Raw genomic sequence first — 21,911 nt, 5'->3', positions numbered from 1 at the left:
GACTGTGTCTTTTCCAAGTCTCAATCACACACAACAGTCTAGCTTTATCTCAATGGGTGTTGGTAATATTGGTCAATCCCAGGTGAGGGCTGCACCATGCTTTCATTTTCTGCTTTCAAGCATTCCCTTCCTTAAAAAGCCTCCTCCCAAGTTTTAGTTCAGAATTAGACTAAAATGGAAATTTTCACACCTGCAACTATGATTTAGCCACACACCTCCCATTCATTTCAATGGGATTCATGTGGCTAAATCCACTACTTGGCTTTGAGAGTGACAATATATGCTTTACAATTTCTAAGCTTCTCCCACTTTAGGTCGTTTACCTCATCCATTTAAGGCCATTCTACCCCCACAAAAAAACAGCTCTAAGGGCCAGATCCTCAAAGGTTAAGTTAGTTGCCTAATTCCAACTGAAATCAGTTTGTGGGGGAATTTTTAACTTCTCTCATGTCAAAGAGAATGAACCCCATAACATTAATGTTTCAGAGAAAAGGTGGCAAAGGAATGCTCACCTGTCCAGACCTCCAACCATCAGGAGCTGCTTAAATTGCTGAGGACTCTGCGGCAGACAGTAAAACCTTCCAGGCTCCCTGGAAGGTACCACAAATTCCTTCGCACCCTGGTACAGAAGAGGGGAGAGAGACTTTTTAATGGGTGTACAACTGCCATCTTGAACCCTGCCATAGGATCTTATTGACGCAAATAGCATAGTAAGTTTCAAAAGAGAACAAAACAATTATGAACCTGGCCAAAAGCCAGCTGAAGTCAATGGCAGATTTTCCATGGACTTCAAAGAGCTTTTTGTCAGGCCTCCTATGAATAAGAACAGCACCAGTGGTTTTACGCTAATTAGGATCAAATTACAAAAGTTTGTGCTAATGGGGCATAAGATCCTCACCAGCTGGATGGAGTTAGGATGAAATCTCCTCCCAGGGTACAGAACTGAAGAATTAGGGGCACTATGCAACAGCAGGGTGTGTGTGGGGGATAGGACAAGATGGTCTACCCCTCTGTTTTTTTTCCCCTTAGCTATTTTTCCTGTACCAGGTTCTCTTGTTTTGTGTGTTATGAGCGGATTTGATATGAATGAAGAGTGAAAGGGTTTATGTTCTTTGTTTTCTTTCTTCTTTTTGTTAATAGCTGCAGCATTTTTTCTTTCTTTATCCTCCCCCAGAAAACTAGGAAAAGGAGAAATAGGCAAATGCAGCTGCCCATGTAAAAGCTACTCTTGGTGGCTGCCAATGACCAAAAAGCCAGATTAGCCAATCTTGTTGGAAAGATGGGAACCTGAGGCACACGAAATGGGTTAAAAGTCATAAGCCTCAGGAGATGGTAGCCAGCCAGGGAAGTTCTGGTTTAGAATTTGTAGGTGAACTTCATGTTAGGTTTCTAACCATCAGAGGAGTGAGTTTCTGGAACAGCCTTTCAATAAGAATAGTGGGGGCAAACAATCTAGCTAGTTTTAAAATGAAGCTTGATAAATTTATGAATGGGATTGATTGTATGACAGCATTGTCTGTGATAGTAAGGGACTGGACTTGATGGTCCAGGAGGTCCTTTCCAGTCATATATTCCCATGTTACTGTGGGCTAAGATCCTTATGTTGTATTTCACAGTGACTTTTGTTGTATTAGGGGGGGTTTGGTCCCATTTTCCAAGGCGCAGGGAAGAATTAATACATTCTAATTTATTTTATCTGCACCTGTTTACTTTATAAATCCATCCCATCTGCTTGGCCTCTCTGTTAGAGGCTGACCCTTCCACGGAGACATCTGGCATTAGTAACTTTTGGGGAGAGGATACTGGACCAGAGGGGACACTGATCTCATGTTCTCTCTCCATATCACATACCCACCCCTATTGTTTCAAAATAGCCTGCACCATGGTTACTAGCTAGAAATCCCTTCCATTAGAACTGCCTAAAGCTTCAGGTCTCTGAACTTTCCTAACAGGTGAATATATTTTGAGGTGACGATGGACTAAACTCAGAGGTGATGTACATGATGGTGTAGGTTTCATTTTAATTTGGTGTAAGTTAGGCAATGGAGGGGGAAGTTGTGGCAGAAACAACAACCAATAGGAGGATATGAGATAAAACAACTGCCCACCCCATGTACCTTACAGCTCCTTATACCCTCCTGTTGTTTGTTCTTCTGCTGCAACCCTGGCTTTTGTCCTTTCAGCACATCAGTTACAATGATTTACCAACAGGAAACTCATACACCACCATGCAAATCCCCTCTGACTCTGGCCCAGCATCCAGGCTCTGGGAGGGGAATGTTGGTCGCATCACTATCTTGTCCTCATTTCTACATCATCAGGGAGAATACCCTTCCCTGAATACTGGGGGAGCTGACAAGCTGGGTTTTTTTTTTGGCTCCTGGCAGGCTGTCTGTCTCTCAAGACAGAGCTAAGTGGAAAGTCCAGCCACTGTTTTCTCAGGTGACCTAACCTCAGATGCAGGAACAGGCTACAAACAGTAGCTGGAAATGGGTGAGCTGAGGTCTTTTGCAAAACTAAGAGAAATATTATTCTAATCATCACTACTGAAATCTGGGGCCAGCCCTGGTGGCTGGGCACTTAGGACTTTGAACTGTCACGTGTACAATGTGGGTGTGAATCCCAGTTCTGGTGTCACATTCCAAGGGTCACCAGGGACTGGCAGCCACAGTTTGGCCTGCCTGGTGTTTTCTACACTGACTCTTCTTGTCACTTAAGGAGTTGCTTCAGGGGGCTCCGAAAAGATTCCTGTCCTCTGGCAGAAGGCTAGTGACTGGGGTTCAGCTTTGATTGGCAGGTTAACAATGGATTAAAATGGGAGCACCTGACAACTGGGCTCTGAAAATACAAAGGAACCCCTCAAAGAGAAGAGAAAAATGTTTACAAACCCATTATATTCATTCATTTTCTAATTCAATAGTTAATCCCTTCTATCTCTTTCATGCGATTCACTGACATGGCTTGCCTAGGCAAGAAGTTAATAGCTGAAATAGTCAATGCAGCATTGGCCCTACTATGGCTACTCAGGAGAGGTTAGCATGTTGGTTAAGGATGAGATGTACAAAGGAAAATGAGCATAACAGAACTTCAGGCTGTATTCAGAATTCTCTAGTCACTGTGGTAAATCATTCCCCTATAAGGGCCTAATCCAAAGCCCACTCATGTCAACAGGAGTCTTTCTATTGCCTTCAATGGGCTTTGGACAGACTATCTTTGCTCCTGCTACAGTCACACTTCTATGCCAGCACGTAAAAGGCAGCTCTGTTTTGAGCTCAGTGTGACCAGAGCTAGATCCAGGACCAACAACCTGGCTTCTGCCTTGCAGAAAACAATGATGCAAACTCTGACAATCTTACTCCTGGAGGACTCACGCAGTCTGGCCTAGGTTTATACGGTTTAGAAACTGGGTGGACTTTTGTTAATGCCTGTGGTATGCGTTTCCATAAATGGCTAAAATCTGTTGTGTGAGGCTGGACTGAACATTTACAAATGTGCACATGAATTAGAACTTAAAAACCAGCATCCCCTAGAAGTTTGAGAAGAAAATGTCCTGTGTATAGCTTGTTGAATCTCTTCAGCCAGGACTGGATGGTTCCCTTCCATATATTTGATAAAACGTTCTCCTATTTAGTCTTAAACATCCCAAAGGATTGTCTTCATCACTTCTACAATAACATGCTATCCAACTATATGGATTTAAGAAGGCCATCTAACTATAAGGCTACGTCTTCACTACCTGCCTGAATTGGCGGGTAGAAATCGATCTCTCGGGGATCAAATTATCGCATCTCGTGGGGACGCGACAATCGATCCCCGAATCGACGCTTGTACTCCACCAGCGCAGGTAGGAGTAAGCGCCGTCGACGGGGGAGCCGCGGAGGTTGATTTGCCGCCATCCTCACAGCGGGGTAAGTCGGCTCGGATATGTCGAATTCAGCTACGCTATTCGCGTAGCTGAATTTGCGTATCTTAAATCAACCCCCCGTAGTGAAGATGTAGCCTAAGATATGTCAGTTAGAGGATAGAGCATAGAGCCTTACACCATTCATTACTAGGCTAGTGGACTCTACCACATTACTATTTAAAAAAAAATAAAAGTCCAGAATATAAAATTGGAAATTAAATAGCCTTAAATAGGAATACTACTATAGTGACTTACACAAGAGATACATGCCAATAGAATGCAGTGCTTGGAGGATGGGTGTTTTCTGGAATATGATTCTCGAAAAACAGGATTCAGAGTCATCATATGCACTGCACTGCACGAAAGCAGCTTTGTTCTTTCATGATACTAGAAGATTCTGAGTCAAAGGTTATCACTCTGTCCTATCCACCCCCTCGTGCCGCAAAAGGACCCATTTGTCATATTAGTAACTGGCAGCAGGAGCAACATTTGCTGAGGGGCAAGAGAGGCAGTTCCCCCTTAACACATTGGTTTGCCACCCCGACTTCACAGGATACAATATAATCACATATAATGTTCTATATGCTGACATGACTTTGCCTGCCTCCCACCCCTGGAATTTTCTGAAACAATGGCAGATAAACAGTTAAGTAGAAACACATGATAGAAATAAAGGCAGAGAGGCAGACAGGGACACATGAGCAAGTAAGTAGTCTATATGATTGTAGGAGGCCAAGATGGAGGACTAAGAGCATACATACCCCTGGAGTTCTCTTAAATAGTGTTGGAGTTTCTACATCCACAAACCCTAAAAAAGAAACATAAGCTTCAGACATTGAATATGCTGAGAATGTTGGTTTGAGACAAGTTGACTGGAGACTGTGGTTAGTCAGCTTGAGATAGTCTGGCAGAGCATGCAGGTCCTCAGTCATATACAGACTCATTTGATTCTTTTTCAGGATGACTAAAGATTACTTATGCAGGCACAGCCTGATCCTGAGGGGTGCTAGGCACCCACCACGCCTATCATGACTTGAGTTCTCAACCTCCCATGTACAAGCTGCATAGTTGCTTATGTTTGCACTGGCTACTCAACAATTAGGCTAAAATTTTGCAAAAGTGACCAGTAATTTTAAGATGAGCACCTGCACTCTGATAATTAGGCCCTTATAAAGGCATATAAAAAAAAAAAAAGACTCCCAAAAATTGAGATGCCCAAAAATCAATAGTCACTTTTTAAAATCTTGGCCTTAACATTTATTGTATACATAGTGTTCATTCAGAAACAATCATCTGTGGCATGATAAGGGACTTATAGGCGCTGTGCTCTTTAGATATCCCAATATTCCACCCCATGGTATGTTCCTGGGATAGAAAGCCATGTCAGGGCAGCACTTTGCCCAGCACCTCTCCCCTAGTATGTCAGGCAGTAGTAGAGTAAGAACAAGGAGAAAAGAAAAAGATGATAAAGTGCTAACAACTAGATACTCACTAGATATATTTCTCTTACCATGGAGATTACAGAGGTACTCCCGCATTTTCATAACCATCTGTGATCTCAGCCGCAGGTTATGTTGCATCTGGAAGCTGCGCAAGTCCAAGTAGCGATACTGCATGCGCAAGGCCTCAGATTTCTAAAGAGAAAAGGATTGTGATTAAAGAGCAAAAGCCAAACCAGATGCCCATAAAAGTTTCTTCAAAGACCACAATGGAAAGGTGGAAGCAAAGATAGGACCCTGCATTACTGCCAGTCACTCATGACCTATGTGGAAAAGCATTAGTTGCTTAGATCACACTTTGACTCTAACTGTGATAGGAGCTGCATGCTCTAAGCTCTATATTCTGGAATGCTCACTTTTCACTTGGCAGCAACAGATCATAATAATCCTACTTGGGACTTGCAGGGTGTTTTCAATCATATATCTCAAAACATTTTGCAAATATGAGCAAGCATTATTAAACTAATTTTACAGATGGAGAAAACTGAGATACAAGACATTGTGTGAGCTGCCCAGAGTCACATAGTGAACCAGTGGCACAGAGGATATAGAGCCTGTTCTTTTGAATGCTGGTCCCAACCCCTATCCACAGGTCCACATTTCATAGGGAAGAGAAAGGACACAATAATCAGTGATGCAAGACATACCTAACTGTCAGTCTGAGCGATCTTAGTGTCCTGGAGGGATATAGTCTTTTGATAGCTGGCTGCATGCCTGGGTGAGGCTATATACCTTAACTTTTAAAAACACTAGTCCTCCTGACACCTTTTGCTTCACAGTCACAAAAGATGGACTTGAGCCCAAATTTTCCTTGTTCCCATCATACCACCAATTCTTACTATCATTATATTTTTAAACCCAAAGCATGGAGCCAATTTAGGCATTGTAAACAACTCTTGCCCCAGAGCACAGAAGGTGGGAGTAAGAAGAGAATGCCCTACAACAGTGCAATGACACTGCTCTGCCATTCAGCATGGCAAATTCTAACTCTTCTGCAGAGCCAGTGCTTAATGCCTAAAGGCAGGCAGCCACCTTGATAAAGTCTTTAATTTCAAAGGGCAGCTTCTTGCAGGAATTCAGGACCTCAGCTGTCTTCACCTTCACTTCAATGTCACCTGTTGGCATTCTCTGAAACAGAGAAAAATAGATTTGAACATCAGGCAAAATACTTGGACAAGTTTCTTTCTAGATTCATGGATTTTCAGGCTAGCAAGGATGCTTATGATTATCCAGTCTGACCCCCTTACAGCACAGGGCAGAGAATGTCTCTTGATCAGTTTCTCCAAATATTCCTCAATATTCATTGGCAGTTTAAGGCCAATCAGTTCCTATTTAAGACACACCGGTTCTCACTCTCCTTCAGTAGTGTATCCATCCCTACTAGAAGTGAACCTGCTTTGTTGCCCATAATCTGCTCTCTCCCTATGACACGTACCAACTACAAGGCAAGAGTTAGGGCCTGATCCTGCCAACACTCATGCACATGCTTAATCTCCTCAGCTTCACTGATGTATAAACAGGGGAACTGCAAACAAGAGTAGGGAGGCATTTGACACTGATGCGACCACTAGTGGAAACCTGTGTAAAGAATTCCATAAGGATGCTGATACATTGGAGAATGTTCAGAGAAGAGCCACAAGAATGATTAAACAATTGAAAAACCATACTTTATAGTGATAAACTCAAGGAGCAAAATCTATATAATTTAACAAAGCAAAGGTTATGGGGTAACTTGATCGCAATCTGAAAGTACCTACACATGGGGAACAAAAATTTGATACGGAAGGTCTAGCAGACAAAGGTATAACAAGATCCAATGGCTAGAAGTTGAAGCCAGACAAGTTCAAACTAGAAATCCGACGCACACTTTTAACAGTGAGGGTAACTATCCATTGGAACAACATACAAAGGGTAGTGATGGATTCTCCATCACTGGCAATTTTAAAATCAAGATGGGATTTTTTTCTAAAAGATATGCTCTTGTTCAAACCAGCATTAATTCAAGAAAATTCTACGGTCTGTGTTATACAAGAAGTCAGACTAGATGATCAATGTCCCATTTGGATTAATAATCTATGAATCGATAAATGTTAGCAGTATCAGGCCCTTAACCTTTAATGTGGAGGAGAGCTATGGTTCAGCTCATTGGTAAATTAATTGCCCCCCATGACACCCAGGAACTGTAAAGGTTACACCAATTTCCATCAGTAGAGTTCCCAATTGAATTCTAAGGTAGACTTGAGTTTTTCTCCCATCTATCATCGGTGCCACAATAAAGACCACTAAACTCTGTTATCCATTCCTTCCCATCTTGCAGGACAGAGTGGAACACCTTCTACTAACCAGAGAAGACCACATTAACGTTTCCAATACGTGTCTTAAAAAAAAAAAAAAAAAGATAACTGTGGAGTCCAGAGCTGGCATACTTTGTGATAGCATCTAGTGGCTAGAGAAGTGGATAGGGCATTAGAACTCCTGGGTTCTGTACTCGGCCCTTCCAATGACTGGTGGTGTATAGTCTTGGAAGAGTCACTTAAAGCTGCTGACAATGAGAGCTGTGGGTATGGAACACCTCTGAACAATCAGGCCGTTAACCTCCATACTTCAACTTCTCTAGCTATAAAATGGAGCTAATCAAACTTACTTACAGCAGGCATGAGTAAAAATGGTCAACAATTACTGCAGAAGTACTATGGCATTTCTTATATTTAGATTAGAAAACCAAAAACATGGATGGTAAAGTCTGGCCTTTTTTAATGGTGACCAGTGCCTGTCAAAGAGGTATTTGTGGGACTTAATTCATTAGTGTTTGTGAAGTGCTTTGAAGTTCCTGGAAGGTGCATGCCATAGCAGTTATTTCTATTTCATTATATTCACAATTCTTTCACATCACTCCAAGATGGATTATCATACCTTGGAGAAAACAAGCTTGCCAATGGCAAAGCAATGACACAACGTGTGCAGCATGAATCCACCTACCAAATCTCTGTGCTAAATTCAGTGCACTTTACCAGCATGCCAAACTCTAGAAAATCCCAGGAAGATTTCAAAGCACTAACCGGGTTCTTCTGCCCTGGGGGCCGAGAGGTGACTGTCCCAGTTACCCGCACAACAGATTCCACAGGGGCATCATATAAGGCCTTCTTAACATGGGAATGTGCCTGCAGGAAGAAAATACTGAGATGTCATGGAAACTGAAGTCACATTGTAGACTGTGCCATGCTTGGATGCTTTTCTGTTTTCTTTATGACCCCTTCTAGACTAAATTTAAAGATCATTCTTTATAAACCAGTTGTATGACATTATTACTACTCGTATTGCAGTAGCATCTAGGAACTCCAGTTATGGACCAGAACCTCACTATGCTAGATGCTGTACAAAGACAGAACAAAAAGATGGCCCTGTGACAGTGTACCCCATAAGGCTAATATATGTATGATATAACTGGAAGAGGGTTTTGCTACATATGCCATGTAACATATCTATGTAAAAGGTGATGATCTACTGGTTATGTTCATCCTAGTTGTATGCAGGCACCATTTGTGTGTTCAAAGTTATGAACGTTGGCTGTATAATTGCTTGATTTCTAAGTAGCCTTAGGCATTGGCTACACTTGCGAGTTGCAGCGCTGTAAAGCCGCCCCCAGCGCTGTAACTCACTCCCCGTCCACACTGGCAAGGCATTTGCAGCACTGTATCTCCATGGTTGCAGCGCTGCATGTACTCCACCTCTCCAAGAGGAATAGCAAGTGCAGCGCTGCCGCTACAGCGCTGCGGCGCCAGTGTGGCCGCCCAATGCGCTGTGAATGGCCTCCAGAATTATTCAGCAGTATCCCACAATGCCTGTTCTAGCCACTCTGGTCATCAGTTCAAACTCTACTGCCCTGGCCTCAGGTAACCAACCATGTGACTGACCCTTTACATTCCCCGGGAATTTTAAAAATCCCCTTCCTGTTTGTTCAGCCCGGCGTGGCGTGGAGTGCTATCAGCGAATCTTTCCAGGTGACCATGCCTCCGCATGCCAAGCAAGCCCCAGCATGGAGCAATGGCGAGTTGCTGGATCTCATCAGTGTTTGGGGGGAGGAAGCTGTACAGTCCCAGCTGCGCTCCAGCCGTAGGAATTACGATACCTTTGGGAAGGTATCAAAGGACATGATGGAAAGGGGCCATGACCGGGACGCCCTGCAGTGCAGGATTAAAGTGAAGGAGCTGCGGAGTGCCTACGGCAAAGCCCGCGACGCAAACGGCCGCTTGGGTGCTCCCCCCGCGACCTGCCGATCCTACAAAGAGCTGGATGCGATACTTGGGGTTAACCCCACCTCCACTCTGAGCACCACCATGGACACTTCAGAGCCGGTGGGGGGACAGGGGGGAGGAAGAGGAGGAGAACGGGAATGATGGTGGTGGGCTGGATGGAGACACCCTGGAATCCCTGGAGCCATGCAGGCAGGAGCTCTTCTCGAGCCAGGAGGAAGGTAGCCAGTTGCAGCGGCCAGTACTTGGTGGAGGACAAACAGAAGAGCAGGTTCCCGGTAAGGGTTTTTTTATTCGGGAAGGAATTTTTTCGGTGCGGGCTCTTTGGGAGAGGAGGGTTAGGCATGCATGCCTAGATGCGGAATAGTGCATTGATGTGGTTTATCACATCGTGGTAATTGGCCTCGGTAATATCCTCGAATGTCTCATCCAGAACGTGTGCAATGCGCTTGCGCAGGTTTATTGTGAGAACCACCGTGGTCCTTGTCCCAGCCAGGCTAATGTGTCCGCGCCACTGTGCCGCAAGGGGCGGGGGGACCATTGCTGCACACAGGCAAGCTGCATATGGGCCAGGGCAGAAGCCGCATTGCAGTAGAAGACCCTCCCTTGCTTCCCAGGTCACCCTCAGCAGCGAGATATCGTCCAGGATGAACTCCTGTGAAAAATGTTGGGACAGTGTTCAGCGTAGGTGCTCCCTGAAGCTGTTGGCTCTCCCCAAGGCACAGAAACCCAGAGGACAGTGCAGCCCTGAAACAATCAGTCCCCCTTACTCACCATTTTGAGGCTCCCGTGGGATATGTGTGCTCTGTTCCAGACAGGAAAATTATGCTATTGTGTAGACCCTGTGTGTTTTCTACTCCTTAAGTGCAGGGGGAATCATTACTCTGTCTGGTATAAATAATGCTGCCTCCGTTAAATATTACGTTTTGCCTATACAGCTGCATCAACCTTGAGACCTCAGCCGTCCCTCTTATCGCCTGCTCAGAGACTGCAAAGACTCAGGAAGAGACCGCGAAAAAGCAAAGAAGACATGCTGCAAGAAGTGATGCAGCAATCTATTAAAGAAAATGAGAAAGCACAGAACTGGAGGGAGAGAGAAAACAGGATCCGCCAGGAAAACGCAGCGCACCGGTGGCAAAGCATGGAGCACCAGCGCAAAGCACGGAGCACCAGCGCAAAGCACAGATAGGCTCATAAGCATCCTGGAGCGCCAAGCAGATGCTATCCAGGAGCTAGTAGCCATGCAGAAAGAAGAGCAGTACCAGAACCCTCCCCCCCCCCCTTGTCCCAAAACTCTTTCCGTTGTGCCCCACTATCACCTCCAACCCACTTTCCCCAACTTCCGTGTTCTTCACGCCACCCGCTGCCTCCAACACCAGTATCTTCACCACCCAGCCCTGAAAACCACGACCCTTACCCTCTGCACTCAACCCCCATCACCATGCAGTATAGCTGTCCTGAAGTGCAGCACTCACTGCACAGCACACCAGACAGGACATACATGAACCTGTGATTGTACTGTTCCCCACTCCACCCCCTTGTTTCTTTTCAATAAATGGATTCTTTGGCTTTGAAAACATTCTTTATTATTGCATAAAGTAAAAGACTCCTTAGCCCAGGAAATAAACAGGCACTGCAAGTCTGCTTAGCAAACACTGATTCCTAAAGACTTGGAACTACTGAACTTCACTCCCGTGCAGGGCACCAGATATCACTGCTAGTTTTCAGCCTCAAATTGCTCCCTCAAGGCATCCCTAATCCTTACAGCCCCACGCTGGGCCCCTGTAATAGCCCTGCTCTCTGGCTGTGCAAATTCAGCCTCCAGGTGTTGAACCTCGGAGGTCCATGCCTGAGTGAAGCTTTCACCCTTCCCTTCACAAATATTATGGAGGGCACAGCACCCGGATATAACCGCAGGGATGCTGTTTTCGGCCAAGTCCAGCTTCCCATACAGAGATCGTCAACGGCCCTTTAAACGCCAAAGGCACACTCCACAGTCATTAGGCACCGGCTCAGCCTGTAGTTGAACCGTTCCTTGCTGCTGTCAAGGCTCCCTGTGTAGGGTTTCATGAGCCACAGCATTAACGGGTAAGCAGGATCTCCAAGGATCACAATGGGCATTTCAACTTCCCCTACCGTGATCTTCCGCTCTGGGGAAAAAAGTCCCGGCCTGCAGCTTCCTGAACAGCCACGTGTTCCGAAAGATGCATGCGTCATGCACCTTTCCGGGCCAGCCTGTGTTAATGTCAATGAAACGCCCATGGTGATCCACAAGCGCCTGGAGAACCACAAAGAAATACCCCTTCCGATTAACATACTCGGATCATAGGTGGGGTGGTGCCAGAATAGGAATGTGCATCTCATCTATCACCCCTCCACAGCTAGGGAACCCCATTTGTGCAAAGCCATCCACTATTTCCTGCACGTTACCCAGAGTCATGGTTCTTCTGAGTAGGATGCGATTAATGGCCTTGCAAACTTGCATTAACATGATTCCAACAGTCAACTTTCCCATTCCAAACTGGTTTGCAACCGACCGGTAGCTGTCTGGAGTTGCCAGCTTCCAGATTGCAATAGCCACCCACTTCTCTACTGGCAGGGCAGCTCTCAATCTCGTGTCCTTGCGCCGCAGGGTGGGGGCGAGCTCCTCACACAGTCCCATGAAAGTGGCTTTTCTCATCCGAAAGTTCTGCAGCCACTGCTCGTCATCCCAGACTTCCATGATGATGTGATCCCACCACTCGGTGCTTGTTTCCCGAGCCCAAAAGCGGCGTTCCACCGTGCTGAGCATGTCCGTGAATGTCACAAGCAATTTCATGTCGTACACGTTATGCGGCTCGATAGCATCGTCGGACTCCTCACCCTCACTGTCACTTTGGATCTTAAGGAATAGTTCGACAGCCAAACGTGACGTGCTGGCGAGACTCGTCAGCATACGTCTCAGCAGTTCAGACTCCATTTCCCGCAGACAGATCGTGCTGCACAGAAACCGTTGAAAGATGGGGCACCAAAGGTGGACGGAAACAAAGGGATTTCTGGGATGTGAAGCGATGCATCACGGGGCATTGGGACAGGACCCAGAATCCCCCGCACCCACGCCCCCTTCCCACAACCCACAGCGCCAGAATAGGAAAAGGTGCTCTGTGGGATAGCTGCCCATAATGCACCACTCCCAATAGCTCTGCAATTGCCGCAAATGTGGCCACGACAGTGCGCTGGGCAGCTGTCAGTGGTGGACAGACTGCAGCGCTTTCCCTACTCAGCTGCACGAAGTCGGGTTTAACTCACAGCGCTGTACATCTGCAAGTGTAGCCAAGGCCTTAGTTAGAACATTTGGCCACTTCTTGGGAAAGGAATGTGCAAATTAGGTGCTCAATCAGGAAGCACTTAACAGACAAAAGAGCTTGGAAGACTCCAATCCACATAAGAAGTCTACCTGAGGATGTTCAAGGTAGCATGTGGGTAATGGCTACTACCTGCAAGTCCAGAGTCATGCATGGGCATGTGACTTGCCCATGTGATTCCGAATCTCCATTTTGTGACTGGATTATACACAGGGTGAGGAGGGGGTCTCCACCCACAAGAGAAAGTCTATTTAAACCTGTGGGAGACCTCTCCATTTTGTCTTCAGCTGGCTAAAAAGAGGAGCCTCTCCAACCCCCTCCTCCCCCCCAGGATACTTGGAAGAAACTGGAACAAAGGGGTGTAAGTAATTGTTGGACCCAGGCTAAAAGGAGATTAGTCTGTAAAGGGGAGCATTCTGGAACTGGTGAGGATCTTATCTGTATTTAGTTTGATTAGACATAGATTTGCACATTTTATTTTATATTGCTTGGTGACTTACTTTGTTCTGTCTGTTACTACTTGAAACCACTTAAATCCTACTTTCTGATTTAATAAAATCACTTATTCTATATGCATCCGAAGAAGTGGGCTGTAGTCCACGAAAGCTTATGCTCTAATAAATTTGTTAGTCTCTAAGGTGCCACAAGTACTCCTGTTCTACTTTTTACTTATTAACTCAGAGTATGTATTAATACCTGGGGGAGCAAACAACTGTGCATATCTCTCTATCAGTGTTATAGAGGGCGAACAATTTATGAGTTTACCCTGTATAAGCTTTATACAGGTTAAAACGGATTTATTTGGGTTTAGACCCCATTGGGAGTTGGGCATCTGAGTGCTAAAGACAAGCACACTTCTGTGAGCTGTTTTCAGGTAAACCTGCAGCTTTAGGGCAAGTAATTCAGACCTTGGGTCTGTGTTGGAGCAGATGGGAGTGTCTGGCTCAGCAAGACAGGGTCTTGGAGTCCTGAGCTGGCAGGAAAAACAGGAGCAGAGGTAGCCTTGGCACATCAGTTGGCAGCTCCCAAGGGGGTTTCTGTGATCCAACCTGTCACAGGCCCCTTTCTCAAAGATCTTACAATCTAAGAAATCTTACATTCTGAGCACAACTCACTCCAAGTTAGGTCTCTAGCTTAGCTTTAGTAATCACAGTCCTTTTGCTTTACTTCAGGAGTGCTCAAATTTTGCTCAACCCGGGGCTGCGCTAGCAATCTGTCAGGAGACTGAGGGCCACAGATGATGTACATAAATCAGAGCAGACTGCAATATGTAATATAAATTCAGTCTGCTGATGCAGGGCAGCTCATTCTGCCCTGGACACCATGGGGGACAACAAGCCTTTAAAGCAAAAAATCTAGAGACTCATCCCTTGGCAGGCCTTACCTTATCCTGTGGAATGATGATTTGTGTCAGACCCTCGAAGTCCCTCAGAACCAGGAACAGGCCCTGTCTGAACATGATGAAAACAAAATGGAAAGAGTTGTTTCTCCCAGGGTTCAACCTTTTTTGCTTTCTAAGCCAAAGCTTATGTTAATATCTTGTATTTTTGGGGACATTATGAGTTTCATCTCAAAGCAGTTTAGAAACGACATGAATATAGGAATCAGTTTACTCACTTTGGAAATCAGGGATAAAACAAATCTTTAATTTGGATTAGATTCAGGTACTACACCAGACTATAAAAAACCAGAACAGCAGCACTTGAATTTGAACACATCCATGAAGAATAAGAGTTTTGAATACACAACGTAACATTTACAGCCCCTTGATACTGAACATCATAGTCTATCTGAACAAATCTAGCTAAGTAATCAAACTAAAGTTCAGGGAGAGATGAGAAAAAATGAAAACAAAGGAAATGATATTCAACTTCCTATCAAGAAACTTCATGTGGATAATCCAAGTCTCTAGAGTTGTTGTGATAGGATCTGTTTCCTCAGATACGGTAAGTATACCTGTCATAAGTAACAGAGCCATGCACTGACAAATGGGATGCATTACTGAGCCCGTAGAAAGGTGAGAGCACAACATACTCTTGTAGTAATTATAAAGCCTTTTCTTGGAGCTCCATCCAGAACTGTTCCATGACATGTTTAGTGCTGTTGATAACAATCTATATAGATCATTACTGTAGAATTCGAACAGATAAAGAACAACATCTTTACATTATAAAATGCAAAGGACCAGGCTCTGATCTTGGTTACACTCACCACTAAACTCATCGGAGTTAGTCCCAATTTATATGCGCTGTACCCATGCTAGAATCAGAATGTGGCCCAATGTGTCCATAATTAAGTCAGAGTACTAAGAATATTGTGTCTGTTACACATGAATATTTAATGCTTTACTAAATATTTGCCAAAAATGTAATCACTGTAGCTAAGTTAACATAGTTAGTACATTGAAGCATGTATTATTGTGTATATTCAACACTTTGAATTAGCACTGCAACTAGTTAGCTAACTTATTTTTCTTATTTATATTTTATGAATAATCCATATGTATTCTCAATGTACATAATTAAGTCCTGTTGTCAAAAAAACACACTGAAACCTCATGTGGCCTCTGTAAGCTGGAGATCATAGTATTTACCTACTTTCCACAGTTGTTGCAATGATTAGTTAATATTTGAGCAGAACTTTGAAGAAATATAAAGCATTCAGTGCAAAACATTTTAATCAAAACTAGTTTATCAACAATGCTACAATAAGTTTTATAATGTTCACACACTACTGTAGTCATTTCTGATTATTCAAAACTTAGATACTAATGCGATGGTCACTATAGAAAATCCTAACAGAGATGGATTTGCATTCAGTAGTCAAATAAGACTAATCACTAGTACTGTATTTAGTGTTGGGGAAAATGACTCCAAAAGTGCTTTTGTCACATCCTCATTGTAATGCAGCAACCTCTAAGTCAATGCATAACAGCACATAGCAATATTAATCAAAGGTGTAGGGCAGGAAGTGAAAAAGAACACAGTTTTCAACTGAAACAGCAGTGGATGTTTAAATTGACAGAATGTAGTTAGCCAAATACAAACTTGGTCAGGACTCCAGGGTTAACACTCAATTCTTGGGGGAAGGTCCCAGGGGATATTTAATACAGGTAAATGGTCAGGACCTTGGTGCAGATGACTTGGTGGGAACATGGCTGGCTACTGTAATGAATCATCAGTGCCACTTCCTGCAGTACTGGAATTTTCTTTGGAGGTCTTCCATCCCAATCAATAGTGACCCAAACCAGCCCTGCTTATCTTGTGAAAAGCAAGACGATCCCAGCACTCAGTGACATGGCTGCACATGTTCTAAAGCACAGAGTAACAGTGTGTGAGGAAAAAATTTCAGACAGATGCTAAAAAAAAAAAAAAAAAAAAAAAAGTACTAGTTATTGATTCAACTACTAGATTATCCTTGTAGGTTCCCATCCATGTACTGATCTGAGCTTTTTTGGGACATTTGAGAGAATCACAGCACAAAGTGGTATCTATTGTGCTTAAAATTATTACAAGTATTTCTATCTATCTTAGATATTTGTAAGGCAGCCATCACCTTGGTATTTCTGTGAGTGCTGCATAATCCCAGATCAGATGAAACCTAGGATAAAACACAGTGCACTTCCAGACGGTTGTTAAACTACTACTAGCAAGATCTCCTATAGCACTTTTCACCAGCAGATCTCAGAGAACTTTACAAAGGAGATAAGTATCATTCTCCTCACTTTACAAAAGAGGGAGCTAGTAGGAGGGAATCCCCTCTGACTGATTAAACAGGACGCTGCCCTCAATACGGTAGGAAAAACAACTGAAGCTCCTCAGCCTCCCCCACAGAGAACTTCAGTGGATACAATGAAAGCCAATGGACATAAGGAAGCCTGTCCATAGCTTCCAGTCCCACTTCCCTCCTGGGTCTTTGCAAGTTTTAAATACTAATCTGACATGAATGTCATTGTTCAATACCAACACTTCAGATGGGGCAGAGCTGGGAGGAATGTGTGCACGCAAAGGTGACTTTAAGCCCCTCTTCTGGGACCGTGAGGGGGCCTGCCTGACCACTGCATAAGTTAAAGCAGCCTTAGAGCTACTCTAATTTACACTTGTTGCATCTGAAGAAGTGGGTTTTTTACCCACGAAAGCTTACGCCCAAATAAATCTGTTTGTCTTTAAGGTGCCACCGGACTCCTCGTTGTTTTTCTAATTTACACTGTGCTTTCTGCAGCTCCCCAGTAGGCCCGGGAAACAGAGAACAGCCATACTGCATGCACTTGGGCCAGATCCTGACCTGTCTCTACACCCACGTCCGGGCACAGGGGACTTAGAGCTGGTGCTCTTTATTGGCCAGGCAGCCACCCTGCACAGAGGATATTCTCAGGAAGGTGTTTCCTCACATTTTTAAGCCCCTTTATGCTGCCAGGGTGGTGTAAAGGGCCGTTAACATAACCAAGAATCAGGCCCTAGGAGCTGCTTTGACTCCAGCAATGTAACCTCTCCTCCGTCCATGTGGGTTGTGTTTACCTTTGGTACTGAATCCATCCACACAAGGTGACCTCTTGGCCCACATGAGCAGAACGCAACTCTCCGCAAGTGTTGGTCCGAGCCACAAAGCTATTGAAATCTTGAGACAAAGCCAGAGAAAAACAGTTTCAATGGGAGCATGAATGCTAATGTAGCTATACAACGAGAGCAATATAGGTCCTGTTATTCAAAGATCACTGTACAAACACAGAACAAAAAGGACAGTCCCAGCCCCACAGTTTTTTGTTTGTACAATGCTTAGGACAATGGAGTACTGGTCCAGGATTAGGGCTCCTAGGCATTATGGTGATACAAATAAATAAAAATAATAATCCGAATCTGTTTTATGGCCTATATATAAACAGATCATTTCTCCCACCACTAAAGTGACTTCTTGGCAGGGCCGCCCAGAGGATTCAGGGGGCCTGGGGCAAAGTGGGGGAGCGGACATAAAAAAGGCGCTGCCCGCTGCGGTGCTTGTACTCACCGGGCGGCGCTCCGAGTCTGTGGTGGGTCCTTCACTCGCTCCGTGTCTTTGGCAGCACTGAAGGACCTGCCGCCAAAAACCCGGAGCGACTGAAGGGACCGCCGCTGAAGTGCCGCCAAAGACCCGGACCGCCGCCGGGTGAGTAGCCAGGGAAGGGATTCTCAGCCAGGGCTCGCGGGGGCCCTGTGGGGCCTGGGACACATTGCCCCACTTGCCTCCCCGGGTGGCCCTGCTTCTTGGGTGGAAACCAGCAGCCTTTAAGGATGGCATAGAAACACTATTTCCTTGCCTAAAATGGTTTGTAAAGAATACTGTATATCCAAAGAAAACAACAGGGACAACTAAAGGGAGGCACAATTGAAACGTGAATATCATCAGCTTTCTAAGAATCAGAATAGTGATGTTTGCCATACCTTGTGTCAAACAACCTGTATATACCAATTCTGGCAGCCTGGGTTGATGATCTGCTTATGCTACAAATAACAACAGGTTTGCTGATCTCTCATCCTATTCCAGCATGGTGCTCTTTGAGGTTAATACAACATTTAAGCATAATCCACCACATTTGCCAATTTCTTCTCAAAAAAGACCCAGGACAAAAATAGCAGAGGATGCTGCAGGTATGGATTGAGTCATGTTAGCAGAGCTGTGTTGGGGGTTGAGGAACAGAGTAGCACTAGATCAAGGTCTAAATGTATTGACAAAACCACATAAGGGAAAATTGAAAGTCTCTGCCTGCTTTAGACAAGGCTAGCAAAGGCCTGATCCAAAGCCCACTGAAGTTAATGGGAGTCTTCCTATTGATTTCAATGGCCTTTGCATCAGGTCCTTAGATAATAAAACCAGACTGGTCAGTTTCACACTCTAGTTGTTAAACATTCACAGGGTGCTCTTGGGTTTTAAAGTTTATAGTATTTTAGAAGGTTAAAGGGAGACTGTCAACTTAGGCACATTCCTACCTGAAAACATTTCACCTACTATTGTTACAGACCCTTAAAATTCCTAGAGGGGAAAAAAATTCCCTCACTTTTATGTCAGGCATAGTCAATTTTTATCTGTTTGTCCCTGTCCTTCACACTACAGTAGGAGAAAGGGAAAAAACGGTTTTCAGACAGGAAAATGTGATTTGAAAGCCAAAAAAATTGGCTTTGGCTCATGCCCCATGTGGGAGTAATGTGTAAAAAGTGAAGAGTGTAAATGAGTTAAGGTCTTTTTTAAAATATACATTTTAAAAATATCTAGAGGGAAGTGCTAATACATGTCTCATTTTAGTGATTGTTTAATTTTCTGTCTGGATTATCATGAGGCTCTGTCACCCAGAATAAGAGCAAAGTTGAAGAAAAGATAAATAAGATACAAAACCTATTTTTGTAAATTCACTATGTGAATATAAAATATTGTATTCAGGAGACTTCTCCCCACCCCTGCTCACCTGATGCTCTTTTCTCTGAGCTAAGTGCCAAACTGTTGGAAACATATCTGCACCAAGGTCTGTTTAGTTCTCTAGAGAACAGAGACAGCTGACTGTACAGCAGTCGCAGCCCATGGCGGAATGACATCTTACAGGCCACAACAGCTGGATGAGAAACAGAAGGGCAGTCCTGGATCTTTCACACTCTGGACAATTTTAGGGGAAAAAAAACATGGAAAGTAATTTCACTTTGCAATCCTCAGATTTTATTCTTCAATCAGTACTTGTGTCAAATTCTCCTTGACTGACCAGCTGCCCTTATTACCTGGAAGAGATAACATGGTCTAATGGCTAGGGCACTGGCCTGAGAATTAGGAGACCTGAGACCCTGCTGTGCCAGTGATCAGCTGTGTGATCTTGGACAAATCAATTCACCTCTCTGTACCTCTGCTTCTCCTCCCAACTTTTTTCTGTCTTGTCTATTTAGACTGTAAGATCTCCGGAAAAGGGACCGTAACTCACTATCTACTTGTACAGTGATTAGCACAACGGGGCATCAATACTGTAATGCAAATAATAATCACATATACAAACTCCACCTTTATTCCCCATCTGTCATCCATACTAGTTCCTGTCTCCCTCAGGCCTGTATAATATTAATATTTTATATGTGTATAGCATCTTCCATCATCAAGGAGGATCTCAAATGGAGGTCTATAAACCACTTGCTGGTGATGTCTGGAAAGAAGGCAGATCAGGTCACATGGCAGTGGCTCCACCTTCTTGCTTCCAACTCCATATACACCTCTACCCTGATATAACGCGGCCCAATATAACATGAATTCGGAAATAACGCGGTAAAGCAGCGCTCCGGGGGGGAGGGGGCTGTGCACTCCGGCGGATCAAAACAAGTCTGATATAACGCGGGTTCATCTATAACGCAGTAAGATTTTTTGGCTCCTGAGGACAGTGTTATATCGGAGTAGAAGTGTAATTCAATCAGTATTAAGTACAAAAACTGTCTACTCTAGACATGCCCTAGAGATGATCAGACTCTTCACGGCAAAGAGTCAGCCCTTGCCTACATACATAAAGGCGAGTGTGTAAACCTATTGAGTCCAGTGCACGTTTGCTTACAGACACTCTTATTTCAGTTAAAGGGTCTATTATTTTTATATCACTTTTTTTTTTACATTATATCAAAATAGGACACCCAATCTGAAATACGAGCACCTACCCACAAACTTGTAAATAAATAATTCAAGGTGAGATTTAAAACAGACTTAGACTGACATACACTTTAAAATGTTACCAGCATAACTATATCAGTAATGGGTGTGATTTTTTACCAATATACTTATGCTGATAAAAGCCCTAATGTAGATGCAGTTATACTTGTATAGGGCACTTTATACTTATATAGCGTATTTCACTTTGGTGATCTGGAAAAAGCTATACTCGTATAAAAGAGTTCATATAGCTACATCTATGATAGGGAAGTGGCTTGCCACTTTTTTCCTCGATTCAAGCCCAGAAGGCACCATTGTGATCAAGTAGTCTGTGCATAACACAGGCCTGAGAACGTCCCCAAAATAATAACTAGAGCAGATCTTTTAGCAAAACATCCAGTCTTGATTTAAAAATTGCCAGCAATGGAGACTCCACCAGGACCGTTGGTGACTTTAACGATCACAGTGGCAAAACTTTGGAGGGTAGAGAAGTGAAGTGGCTCCAGCCTACCTGCAGCCCTGGCCGCCGTTAAGGCGATACAAATAGTGCGGTTGGCCAGACCACAGCAGGACCGGTGCCATCTGCGCACCCGGTAATGCCACAACCCCCGCAGCTGGGGCAGCTCTAGGGCACGGCTCAGCCCCAGGCGTGTCACGGGGCCCCACTAGGGACCGCCCCGTTTCCAGCCCGGCCTGTGAGGCCGGGGAAGGCACCGGCCTGGCCACAGGGCCGACAAGCCATTGAGAGCAAGCGGCGGGGCGGGGGCAGTACTTGGCCCCTAAGCACAGCCCGTCCAGTCGCTGGCCCAAGCTGGGGGGGCGGGGGTCCCTCAGGCCGCTGCTCGCGCTCCCAGTAGGGGCCAGTTCCCGTTTTACGGTGACAGGCGGCTGTCTTTTGTTTGTAAACGGCTACGGGGGAGGAAAGGTGCCCGCGAATCTGTGGCTTTCCGAGAGTAGCCAGTCGGGAAAGAACCCAGGCGTCCGGGCTCCCGAGCCCAGCACAGACCCCGCCCCGCACTGGAGTGTTCGCTCCCCCGGACGGCCCTCAGCTCCAGCCTCTTCCTGCTGCTGGCGGCAGCCCCCCCTCGCAGGGGCTAGACTTAGCGTCCCCACCCCATACAACCGCTCTCCCTCCCTCACGTTTTCTTTCCGCACAGGCTCGGTCCTACCTCAGGGATCGCGACACCGCAAATCTCGCCAATTGTCCCTATCCGGCCACCGTCGCATTCGTCACCACGTTTGATTAGGACGAAAGCGGGTGGCACCT

The 21,911-nt window shown here is 44.9% G+C and overlaps 1 protein-coding gene across 2 annotated transcripts in view; it reads right to left on the bottom strand.

Annotated features, from left to right (window-relative positions):
- Window positions 1-21,909, bottom strand: part of DARS2 (aspartyl-tRNA synthetase 2, mitochondrial) — a 37,277-nt gene extending 15,368 nt beyond the window's left edge. The window contains exons 1-9 of one of the 2 annotated variants that reach the window (XM_054036824.1): window positions 21,814-21,909; window positions 19,437-19,621; window positions 17,518-17,617; window positions 14,385-14,451; window positions 8,463-8,564; window positions 6,436-6,531; window positions 5,415-5,538; window positions 4,666-4,712; window positions 513-619 (exon numbers count right to left, since the gene is read on the bottom strand). In XM_054036824.1, the coding sequence (XP_053892799.1) occupies window positions 513-619; window positions 4,666-4,712; window positions 5,415-5,538; window positions 6,436-6,531; window positions 8,463-8,564; window positions 14,385-14,451; window positions 17,518-17,617; window positions 19,437-19,563 (770 nt within the window). In that variant the 5' untranslated portion in view covers window positions 19,564-19,621; window positions 21,814-21,909. The other variant, XM_054036825.1, reaches the window with a different exon arrangement.
- Window positions 21,910-21,911: the final 2 nt, after the last annotated feature.

Source organism: Malaclemys terrapin, chromosome 8 (genome assembly GCF_027887155.1).
Source record: "Malaclemys terrapin pileata isolate rMalTer1 chromosome 8, rMalTer1.hap1, whole genome shotgun sequence".
Classification (NCBI taxonomy): Eukaryota; Metazoa; Chordata; order Testudines; family Emydidae; genus Malaclemys; species Malaclemys terrapin.
The sequence above is the reverse complement of the archived record's forward strand: the minus strand, read 5'-3'. Positions and strand labels throughout refer to the sequence as shown.